The sequence below is a fragment of the Anneissia japonica genome, unplaced genomic scaffold (assembly GCF_011630105.1).
Source record: "Anneissia japonica isolate Jap-2015-1 unplaced genomic scaffold, ASM1163010v1 scaffold724_len3256291_cov202, whole genome shotgun sequence".
Taxonomy (NCBI): domain Eukaryota; kingdom Metazoa; phylum Echinodermata; class Crinoidea; order Comatulida; family Comatulidae; genus Anneissia; species Anneissia japonica.
In genome coordinates this window covers 1,492,402-1,504,507 of record NW_022744966.1, presented here as the reverse complement: position 1 = coordinate 1,504,507, position 12,106 = coordinate 1,492,402, and the positions used below count along the sequence as shown (strand labels likewise).

The 12,106-nt window shown below is 33.8% G+C and overlaps 1 protein-coding gene across 1 annotated transcript in view; it reads right to left on the bottom strand.

Moving 5' to 3' along the window:
- Positions 1 to 2,802: 2,802 nt before the first annotated feature.
- LOC117119831 (U3 small nucleolar RNA-associated protein 15 homolog) overlaps positions 2,803 to 12,106 on the bottom strand; it is a 10,663-nt gene continuing 1,359 nt past the window's right edge. The window contains exons 2-11 of the mRNA XM_033264781.1: positions 9,836 to 9,928; positions 9,303 to 9,487; positions 9,011 to 9,189; positions 8,632 to 8,757; positions 8,113 to 8,248; positions 6,490 to 6,574; positions 5,016 to 5,177; positions 4,545 to 4,646; positions 4,227 to 4,419; positions 2,803 to 3,538 (exon numbers count right to left, since the gene is read on the bottom strand). Of these exons, the coding sequence (XP_033120672.1) occupies positions 3,321 to 3,538; positions 4,227 to 4,419; positions 4,545 to 4,646; positions 5,016 to 5,177; positions 6,490 to 6,574; positions 8,113 to 8,248; positions 8,632 to 8,757; positions 9,011 to 9,189; positions 9,303 to 9,487; positions 9,836 to 9,928 (1,479 nt within the window). The 3' untranslated portion in view covers positions 2,803 to 3,320. The remainder of the gene's footprint in view (positions 3,539 to 4,226; positions 4,420 to 4,544; positions 4,647 to 5,015; positions 5,178 to 6,489; positions 6,575 to 8,112; positions 8,249 to 8,631; positions 8,758 to 9,010; positions 9,190 to 9,302; positions 9,488 to 9,835; positions 9,929 to 12,106) is intronic.

The window sequence follows — 12,106 nt, the reverse complement described above, 5'->3', positions numbered from 1 at the left end:
TGGGAAACCCATAAAAACAGCAAACGGCCACATAATGCAAAACAATATAAAATTAAAACGGGACAGTAAAGAAAATCCGATCAGAATGACAAAATAAACTAAGCATCCCAATATCTGCAGACGGGTCCGTTTTGGCCTTCCAGGCCTCATCAATGCAGCTAGGGTACAGACCCAAACGGAACGTTCGACCAGCTTAAGCAGAGCCCAGTCAAACGACCACTAATGATTACAGAGCCAAACCAAGGCAATATATAGGCCCATACACAGCCCAGGTATGAATGCAAATAGTGGAACACACGCTATGCGGCTCGGTTCCAGTAGATACAGAGAACATTTGTCATTCTTAACCCGTCCTACGAAATTCCTACAGACAGCACTAGTTCGTGAATTTGTGAAACATTAGTATTTGAATCACTGCAGTTGAAACTAATAGAGTCTTAGCAACAGAAAACTTTTCTTAAAAAAAACAAACAATTAACACGCTCATTTTGTAAAGAGGTTTATTAATTATTGTATTTCAATAATGCAATGTGGTTAGATGTTCCATGGGTAGAATGGGTATAATACATTTTTGAAAGTATATTGTACAGCTAAAACATTATGAAGTTATATTGAAATTTAAAAAAAATATTTATTTTAATTAAATGTATTGCTAACATACTATAAGATAACACAATTCATGTACTGTATAAAGAATTTCCTTTTGAAACGTTTCTTAATTGAGAATAATCACAAAACGAAACCAATGTCTTAGTTGAAAATGAAGGGGGTTCATTATTATAGAATTTGTCAATTAGAGCTACCACGTTGCAGACAGTTTAATTATTAATCTGTGTTGCCTGATATCCAATTATATTCAAACGTGTAGATACTGTATAATGCAGATAATAAATTCGTAGTCCTTATTTTAGCCAGTCTTATTGTGTTTGGAATTCCGCAATGCAGTTTACTTTGCCAAGTGTCCAGTGGAATGTATTGTAATTAATCAAATTCAATCTCTAAATTATACTCTTTGTTTCGCCACAAAATTACACCGCTACACTGTGATAAATAGCTGTCATACAACCAAATCACAATCGCAAGTTAGCGCAAATAATACATGCGAATGCAGGAAAGGGGTAAAACACGCAGATTCGCACATAATCCTCGGATTACTGCAGAATATTTAAACGATCGCCAATAAACACGTCAGGCTATTATTGCAGGTGTTAAGTTGATGACCATTTCGATTCTTTGTAAATTTTTTATGTGCTTCCTGACAAATACTGAAAGCGAAGATAGGCCAGTGTTCAAAGACTTGCTGTAATTGATGCTTCTCACCTGTCTATGTTAAATGCAATTTACTAATTTCAAATTGTTTATAAAAGTCTACGATTCCAAATATTCTTGAAGGCTGACCATGGATGAGAATGTTGGCAGGATTTCTGCTGCGTAGTGTCCCCATGATCAGAACTTAAGGAGTGGCGAACCCCGGAAAAATAATCACTCAAATAGTTTTTTAAAAATCACTTAATGCGCCCAGCTAGCCCAACCTAAAGACACTGCTGACTGAAATAAAGTGTTTCCAATTACAGTAATTTACCTCCCAAGTTTTAAATTGCTCATTCAACAGTATTAAATAAATTACTGTACTAACTTTCAATGAAATAATGATCAAAACAAGTCAGTTTGACTGAGTTACCAACACATTGCCACCACAATCATTAAATTGATTAACAAAACCAAATGAATACAGCAACTGTACTATGTAAATTAGTTTACACAAATATTTCATTTTCCTTTGAATTTTTTAAGTGACACCTACTAATATACTTATTAGTATTACTTTTTAATTGTATTAAAGATGTATTGTCCCATGCTAAATACCAAAAAAAATCATAAAAATATTTTTTGAATTTAACTAGCCCATTTTTAAGTAACATAAAAGTTATCAACTTCAACACAGAAATTAGGGTATTAAAAAAATGTCTATCCATCAGTTTACAGTGAAAAATGATTTCAATTTCAATTTATTGTTATTTGCAACGCTCACATTACATTACATAGAAATTACTGTGGCTCTTTTTCACATACAACCAAGTCACATACAACCAAGATAGAAACATTTCCAGTCACTGGAAATGTTTTATCATTTTTATTATAATTTTTTGATTTAAAAATCAGGGTACACATTTTTTAAATTCAATAAGTTTTTATGCACAAGTTAATAAATTTGTTTATTTCAAAATTATTTTTTTATGATTTTTTGACATTAGCAAGGGACAATATATCTTTAAAATACACAAGTAAACAATTAAATTAAATTTTTAACTTTTTTAAGAAATATCATCAGAGAGTACTGCAAGTGATAATGTTAGCAGAAGCGATTGGTGCAACGGTTGTGACTCAACCTTGAGGTCGGGGGTTTGAAACCCTTGCTGTGCAAGTCGCTTGTGTCCTTGGCAAGACACTTTATCTACGTTTGTCTCTCTCTACCCAGGTGTATAAATGGGTACCGGCATATGCTGGGAAGTTAAAACAGACTGGTGTACCCCCACAGCCTTGCACAGTCTGGTCCAAACGCCACGGAAAGAGAGACGGGCACTCCGGCCTGTGAGCCCAGAGCTTCAGATTTTCGACCTTTACCTTTAAAGTTCAACTACTGGCAGTGTACAGCAGGTTTGAATTGAATTTTTAAAATGTATACAGCCACGGGTCTGATATCATGGTCCTTCCTTGCTGCCTCTACTTATTGGCTAAGCTATAAGACTGAGCACACTCAAGCAGTTAAAATACTTCAAATTAGTACAGAGAAAACAAATGTTTTAACATAATATATATTTTAACTTCTACTGTTTATTTTGATTCAATGATTACATGTATTAACCACAACAGACAATACTATCTATTCAGCAATTCCTCATACCATTATACCTCCATGCTCATACCTATTCTCCAGCTTTTCACATATGGATGCATTTCCATTCCTTTTTTTATGTGTTGTCTTGGTGTGAGAGCTTTTGGCGCAGCGGTTGTGGTTCCGGCTGTCAACCTTAAGGTCAGATGTTGAAACCTTTCGCTTTGCATTTCAAATGTCTGTGCAAAACACTTCACCTACAGTTCGTCTCTACAGCCATGAGTAAGTGGGTAGACAGGTAGTTTAAATGTCAGTGAACCGATTACAGCTGCAACAATGTGGAATCCTTCCTTCTCAGGAAGCTTAGTATTGTTTCATAGGTATTTCATACAATGACCACTATATGTGAAGCACTACATAGTACAGTACTTATATTAATAATGTTGAATGCAATTTTCTAACCAGTGCATTGCATCACCAAACACTAAGACACTCCATTAACAGCTCCTGGTGTTGCTAAAAAATCAGTGTTAATATCTAATAGACAAGGCCTTGACTGGGAAGCCGCTAATATTGAGTCTAGCATTCCAGACACTTCATGTAGATTTTCTTGAAATTCTAGTTCTTGTTTTAATGTGTTTTTCAAAGACTTGAGTGCATTAGTAACAGCAGGAGAATCAGCAACAACAGGGGAGTAAATGTCTGAAAGAAAAAAAGAAAGTGAAACTTAGCCATGATATGAACAAAAACAAAATTACAATATACCAATACAATTGAAATACACTTGAGTTTAATTACAATACACCAACACAATTGAAATACACTTGAGTTTAATTACAATATACCAACACAATTGAAATACACTTGAGTTTTGACAGGTGGAGTGAGCCGGTTTAGTCGCCAACCATCCGACCTCGAACAGGTAGTAGTGGTTCACATGGTTACCAATAGCAGGTAGAACCTGACCTGATAGATCAGGTTATAACAAATTTGGGATTGGTGTATTTTGCATACATTTAATAGTGCTCTTGAGTGAGCCAAAACCACAACTAATAAATATATTTCTTAAGATATACTGCCATGTAAAATGTTAAACAAACCTGAATTGCATTCTTTGTATATTTCAATATATTATTGGATTTATACTGACATTTTGAATGAGAAAAAAGGCATTCTACAGTCTTTGTATAGACCATAAAATTTCTGCCAGCAAATTAAAACATTTTCCTAGTAAAATAAAATATTTGTAGAAGAGGAGGGTTTCTTTGTTAATCTGTGACACTGAAAGCTGATAACTTATGTGATTCATTTCAAATAAATTTTATTTAAAATATTTCTTTTTGATGTTGCAGTTGTTAGTACTGAATACTGTATGAAATACACTACACACCCAGTAAGAGGTTTGATATATCAACTAAAGTTGAGGTAAAACTTGTGTTGGAGATATTCTTCCGGATAAATGTAACCATTATACGCAACCACTGCTCATCCCGTCCTGAGAGGGCGCTATTTATGACATCCCGTCTTATAAGTTCTTGCATAATGGTAATGGTGACATTTGGTGTAACTGTTCGAACCTTGACCTATGAAAGAGAAGTATTTATCAAAATTGATAATCTATACTTGAATAAACAAATTCACAGACAAAATCTGTTCAGTATTTTACTTATAATTTACCCATACAACTTACAGTGTTTGGTCAACTTACTTGCAATGCGGCATCCAGTGCTTTAGAGTGTTCAAATTTTCTAAGATAGACGTCATATTTTTGCAACTTCTCTTTTCTTCGGTGATCAACTAATAAATCATTCTACAATACAAGCAAATTGACAATTTTCAAGTTTTCATCTTTCTCTCAACACCTTACACTTTAACTCATTTTACATTACATTTGGTTACATTAAGTTTGTCAAGACATAGAGGGTGCCACCATACAGAAAACATCCGTCCCATTAATTGTAATGAAACACAAACAAATGTATGGCATTTATCTTGATATCGCTGCTTCCGGGTTCTTCCCTGAACTGCCCGGTTGAGAGTTGTGTTGTGCTACGTTTGGACAGGTTTGGCGTGAAGATGTATTTTGGTGCCTAGAGCAAACCATGTCAAACATGAACTCACATCTATGGCAGTATTTAAAAAAAAACACTCAATTTTGTTTATAATATCCATCACTTACCTGTTTTGGTTGAAACATGTGACCTTTGACATAGTATTGATATGATGACCCAGGGCCAGTTCTTTTTGATTTTGCTTTTTCTTTTCTCTTTTCTACTTGTTTTCTATGTTTTATCGAAAGTAAACCATCTGCCATCCCAACAGCTAGTGTCTGATCATCAGCCTAAAAAACATCAATCAACCAATTAATCAATCAATAAATCAATTAATCAGTCATTAGACTAACAAGAAATCAATCTGTCATCAGCCTAATAAAAAAAATCAATCATCAGTTAAATAAGCATTAATCAATAACCAGCAATCAATCAATCACCAGCAATCAATCAATCATCAGCATAATAAACATCAATCATTAGCAATCAATCAATCATCAGCATCATAAACATCAATCATTAGCAATCAATCAATCATCAGCATAATAAACATCAACCATTAGCAATCAATCAATCATCAGCATAATAAACACCAATCATTAGCAATCAATCAATCATCAGCATAATAAACACCAATCATTAGCAATCAAACAATCATCAGCATAATAAACACCAATCATTAGCAATCAATCAATCATCAGCATCATAAACACCAATCATTAGCAATCAATCAATCATCAGCATAATAAACATCAACCATTAGCAATCAATCAATCATCAGCATAATAAACATCAATCATTAGCAATCAATCAATCATCAGCATAATAAACACCAATCATTAGCAATCAATCAATCATCAGCATCATAAACACCAATCAATCTAACAATCAATCAATCATCAGCATAATAAACATCAACCATTAGCAATCAATCAATCATCAGCATAATAAACATCAATATTAGCAATCAATCAATCATCAGCATAATATACACCAATCATTAGCAATCAATCAATCATCAGCATAATAAACATCAATCAATCTAACAATCATCCATCTGATTGAAATATCAATCAAGCAATCGTAAACCTAATAAACCTCAGTCTATCAATTATCTGCCTAATAAATATCCACCTATCAATCATTAGAAATTAATCAATCTACAGCCTAATAAACATCAATCAATCAATCATCAACAATCAATCAATCATCAGTATAATAAACATCAATCAATCAATCAATTATCATAATAAACAGCAATAAATCAATCATTATTTATATTATTATTAATTATATCTTTATGCATGCAACTTTTGATCCTATTACCTCCAACGCATATTCTTGGCCCATGAAGATTGTTTGCCTGTCTTACAGTATGAATTTTGTTTCCTAAGACCAGGACATATGATCTACTAGGGAAGATTTACTTGCAACATACATACAGCAAGAGATTCAAAGCCCATAGCCTCAACTTTAATTGATAATCTTTTCAAACTACAAATGCTAGTTACTCTAAATTAGAAGTTCTTGTGTAGTGAGGTGTTAATGTATTGTTATCAAAGATTTCTTTGATGACTGATGAAGCATTAATGAAAATCTTACAGAAATGCCGACACTCAGGATCGGGGAGGAAAATGTAACTCCAGCAACCGTCTTGTAAGTTGTAACATCATGAACTTTGACATGCCTAAAGAAAAAAAATAACGCCAAAGGTCAAAAGCAAGAAATTAACATATACAGTATTATTAATATATATTACATTTCAAATATTTAACATCTTGTAATAAACAACAAAAAGATAAGGGCCAAATACAAGCATCGAAAGGTCTACTGATCTCAGATAAGATAGTATAATACATACTCCAAGTATCAAAATGCACGCCATCGTGTCGGAATTCAATATTTCGACATTAATTATGTATGATGACATAATTTAATATTAATTCCTGATGATGACATAATTCCTGATAATTCCTGATGATGACATAATTAATGTCGAAATATTGAATCCCGACACAATGGCGTGTATTTCATTACTTGGAGTATGTACTGTATTATACTACCAAACACAAGCATCTTGTATTAGATTTTAAATAAAGAAAATATTGTCAAGCTTAAATATTGATTAATGTTGAAATCATCATTTTCAAACTTATCCTACGTTTCAAAATCATTGGCACCTGTTCATGACCCTCCACTTCAGGGGCTTAGCCAGAAAAATGAAATAGGCTGTCCAAAATGGAAGCCAGTGGGCGTGGCCCTGAGCCGATGAGCGGGCTACGCCCCTCGAGACCATGCCCCCTCCCAAAGAAAGAAATAGAAAATTACAATCTTTAGAGGGCATTTAAAGGTGTTTAAATGTTGGAATTTTTGTCATCAAAGGAAAATTAGCTATCACAAAGATATTTCAGTTATATACGTTGATTGCACATGGCTATGGTGTTTCTAGGCTATGTAGATATAGCATCTTCATCTCTCGACTTAGTCTACTGTAAATTCTACTGTAGGTCTTCCGAATTGAGAGATGTATGAAAACAACGTACATTGAATCAATAAATGTTTTTATCAAACGTATATATGATTTAGCCTTAGCTTAGTGTAACATTTGATAGATTTGAAGAATATAAAGAATTTGCTAAATGTAGACGAGGCCCAATTAGGCTAAGCCGAGTTGATTAGGGCAAGCCGTCCAAGCGTTCACGGTAAAAGTGGCCATCTTAAATAATTGTTGGCCGTCAAAAAGGCGGCCGGACAGCTTGCTGGCTAAGCCTATGCTCCACTTACGGGTGGGCATTTTAAATATATATTTCAATGCTTTTCACCAGTGAAGAAACTGAATAAATAAACAAACAAATAAAATACAAATATTTATTATTGAATCTAAAAATTGTGTGGACATATAGCAAAACAAGCCATTATATTAAAATGTAACCCAACAAAGAGTGCAGCTGTTGCTTGTGGCTTCAAATCCTGAACAAAACATGATTTTAATTTTATAACAAATAAAAACAACTCAATTTCCTAAACCTCCATTGAAACTTGGGATTACAGAGTTTATTACATTTTGTATTTGACAAATTACTCACTGTTGAATAAGAATTAAATAATATGAAAAAGGTAACAAAATGTGTTAGTATTTATTAATACTATTATATGTAGCATCTGTCTTTTTTATTAATTCATACTAATTAATTCTAACTTATCTGGTAATCATATATTACTAACCTATCGAGTGATCCTGTAAGAAGTCTATCATACTTTGCAGAGAAACACATACATGTTATGGTCTTGTGATGATCACTAATAGTTGCTAGGAGACGACCACCAGCAAGGGCATCCCATACCTTGACATAGTTTCCGCCTGGCAGACATGGCAAACAGAAGTTAGTAATTAAATTTCAACGATTGAAATGAAATGGAGATGAAGAAATAATGGAAATGTGCATGAAGCAAAAAGACATAAAAAGTTTAATGTTTCAATTTTGAGAAATCGGGCTAGGACAGAAAAGGACATCATGAGCAGGAACAAAGAATTAAGAAGGATTATGGGATAGTGAAGCAGAAAAATTCTATCAATAAAGTGACGTAACTAGTTAAGGGAACGGATGTCACACCAAATAAATGGGGTCATGCAGCTAGATAATTAAATGACAAACCACAGGTAATTAAAACAAACACAACAATATGTAAATATCTTTTCTGTAAAGAAAAAAACAATATAAATAGAATCATAAGAAGGCTCACCTGCTGAGAGGAAGATGCCACCACCGGGGAACATAAGGACACTTTCTACTGGCTGACCATGATCAACGGACAAGATACTGGACTTGCTTCGAAGGTCAAAAAGCTTCACAGTATGATCATAAGAACCTGCAAAGATTTAAATCATTTTCTTAGGTGATATTTAATGTCTTGTTCAAATAAATTTCTTTAAAATAAATTTGAGAAGTTGGCAAGAAAGTACACAACTGTAGTAACATGGATGAATTAAATGACAAATATTATCAATGTAAACAATAAAGAAGCCTCGATGTCTACATCAACAAAAAAGCCTAAATTCTAATGGTAGGTAGGTACATGGACAAGTGAGCGTAATTATCAAATTTATATACAAAATACTAACCCGAAACTATTACATCTTTGCTGGCTGGATTGATGCAACCACAGCGGACATAATCTGAATGGTCATCAAACTTGACCACCTCAGTTTCACTTGGAATGTCCCAGCAACGCACCGTCTGATCATCTGAACAAGACATGATGTGGGTGTTGTCCGCTAAAAACTTGGTTACCTGTATCGGTCTGATGGATAACAAAGTAAAAACAATATGGTAGGTTCAATATTCACATCACAACTATTGGAGGTTTAATCAAAAGTACCCCACCTTCCTCTTTTTTAATCCTGTAACACTTACTTCTCATGCCCTTTGAAAGTACGGAGGATTGCACGACAACTGACATCAAAGATTCTCACCAATGCTTCAGCGCCCCCGGCTACCAATAGCTTGCCATCATCACGCAGTATTCCACTGTAAACTACATCTTTAAACCGCGAGATTGTCTTGTCAACTTTACTTGTTAAAGGATTGTATATCTGAACCTGCAGAAGGAAAAATGAAACTTGTTGATGAAGCAAGCGAAGAGAAAATAATTGGCAGATTATACTGTAACCAACTTAAATGTGTGATGCAGGTTATAGTGAAGAAATTACTTCTTCAAAGTTGGAGAGACATTGTGAATGTCAAAACTTTGTCCCACTTAGATATAATTGGTCTTAATCTAATATTATACATGGCCAGCATATTGTTGTAGACTTAATGATATTGAAAGAGCTTGAATTTCTCCTGTTTCTATTTTTTATTTTTTTTTAATTATTTCATAATTGTTTATTTGTATGATTTTATTTTGTTTACAAAAAGCATTGAAAAAAATAATTTTTGAAACTTACCCTGGTTGAAGATGAAGTAACAAACTGATATGGTACCAATGGAGAGAAATTGATGTGTGTGATTCCTGCATAATCCTTCACTGTCACCGGAAACTTGTTTACAATTTAAAATAAAAAACAATTAAATATTGTTTCCAATTTAAAATATCATGATTACATTAATAGGTATTGATAAATTTGAATTGAATGAGTAAATGTAGAAAAATGATGTAATTTTACATCCCTGAAGGCAGATGAGTTTGAAATGTAAACGTACATGCAAGCAATTATAAAAACAAAATTTTAAGACTAAAAATTTCAGAGGAAAACTAATTCCCAAATTTTATTCTACAGTACTGGGCGTTCAGCACAAGGCTTAATAAAAACCTGTGACTCCCATCCAGACAGTTGAGGGCTCACCCTTGCACCTGACTGGAGCACAGTCTGTTAAATTTATTATTGTTGTCAGGAAATGTTTACCTTTACCATCTAGAAAACCATTTTTTTTAACATCAAAATTGAAAGTGTGTTACCTGTTTACAATTGCACAGCAGAAACTCCAGAGGGTGCACGCCATTGTGTTTTTGTCTTTACTTTTACATTAAAATAATATTCATCGACTATTTTTTTCTACTTCTTCTTCTTCGATTTCTTTACTCAGCATACTCCTTCAGTTAGGTTATTTCGCTGTGGCAGAGGCTGTATGAACCAGTACACTGGGGTAACCCCCTATTCTTCTCAAAGTATATACTGGGTTCTTTAAAGTGCATACGAGTACTTATCCGAGAAGATTTGTTCACCACCAGAACCATAGGCGAGCGTGCCTTTTGAACCAGCGCCAATATTATGGCTGTAGGTTACAGTGCCTCATGCTAACCCCTCGGCCATCTGTCTTGTCAAATTTTTAGTTTTTTTAGTCAAATATTTTTCATTATTTAATTTTTTCGCGGGCAACAAAATTGCTCTGCAGGCCAAACTTGGGCTGCAGGCTGCCTAGTTAGCATTAAAAACTAGGCCAGAGGCCTATGCCCCCACCAGACCTAGTAGCCTAGGCCTCGTGAAAAAGTGGCAGTGCCAGTCACTCTTGTCAGTTGGAGGCCATATCCCTGCCTTGCCCCTGCTGGTCCTGGAAGGAGTGGACGAATGAGAAACCTTAAATCCTACAATTCATTTTAGTACGCAACAGTACTGTATCTATCCTGGCAGTGCCGATAGAAAACAGCAGCTTTTTTTCGCACTGCGGCAGTGCCGATAGCCACTACCCCTAATCTAGGGCTAGATCTACCGAATTACAGTCAAACCGTACCCATGCCAACCCGTACCCACAAACCGTACCCAAAATTTTGGTCAACCCGTACCCACAATTTTAGTCAACCCGTACCCATCTTTGATCAAACCGTACCCATCGTTGGTCAAACCGTACCCAAGTTTGATGAACAATATTATTTACTAGAACATTACGCAAATTATATTGTCTATTTAGATATTAATCATATCATGTATTATGAACGCCTAACTTACCGATTAGAAGATGTATTCTAATATCTTTGATAGGATGCATTCAATCAAGAAATTTATGATCGCCGAAGAAGCCGAACACGCAAGTTGGGGGCGCTACATATTATGGCTCCATTCGTGGTGTCGTTATTTCACGTATAATTAAGAAGTTATAATTTTAGATTATTATTGTTAGGCCTACGTATAGTTAAGAAGTTATAATTTTAGATTATTATTGTTAGGCCTACTTATAGTTAAGAAGTTATAATTTTAGATTATTATTGTTAGGCCTACGTATAATTAAGATGTTATAATTTTAGATTATTATTGTTAGGCCTACGTATAGTTAAGAAGTTACAATTTTAGATTATTATTGTTAGGCCTACATATAGTTAAGAAGTTATAATTTTAGATTATTATTGTTAGGCCTACGTATAGTTAAGAAGTTATAATTTTAGATTATTATTGTTAGGCCTACATATAGTTAAGAAGTTATTATTTTAGATTAAAAGGCCTACGTATAGTTAAGAAGTTATAATTTTAGATTATTATTGTTAGGCCTATGTATAGTTAAGAAGTTATAATTTTAAATTATTATTGTTAGGTCTATGTATATGTATGGAAAATGATGTAATGTATCAATTATAAATATATATCGAAATATCCGTTTTGTTAATAAATTTGCGTTCTGCAGGACAACTTTCAATGATTGTACACCGTTTTTTTTTCATTTTATATATATATATATATTTTATATATATATATATATGTATATATGTATGTATATATATGTAT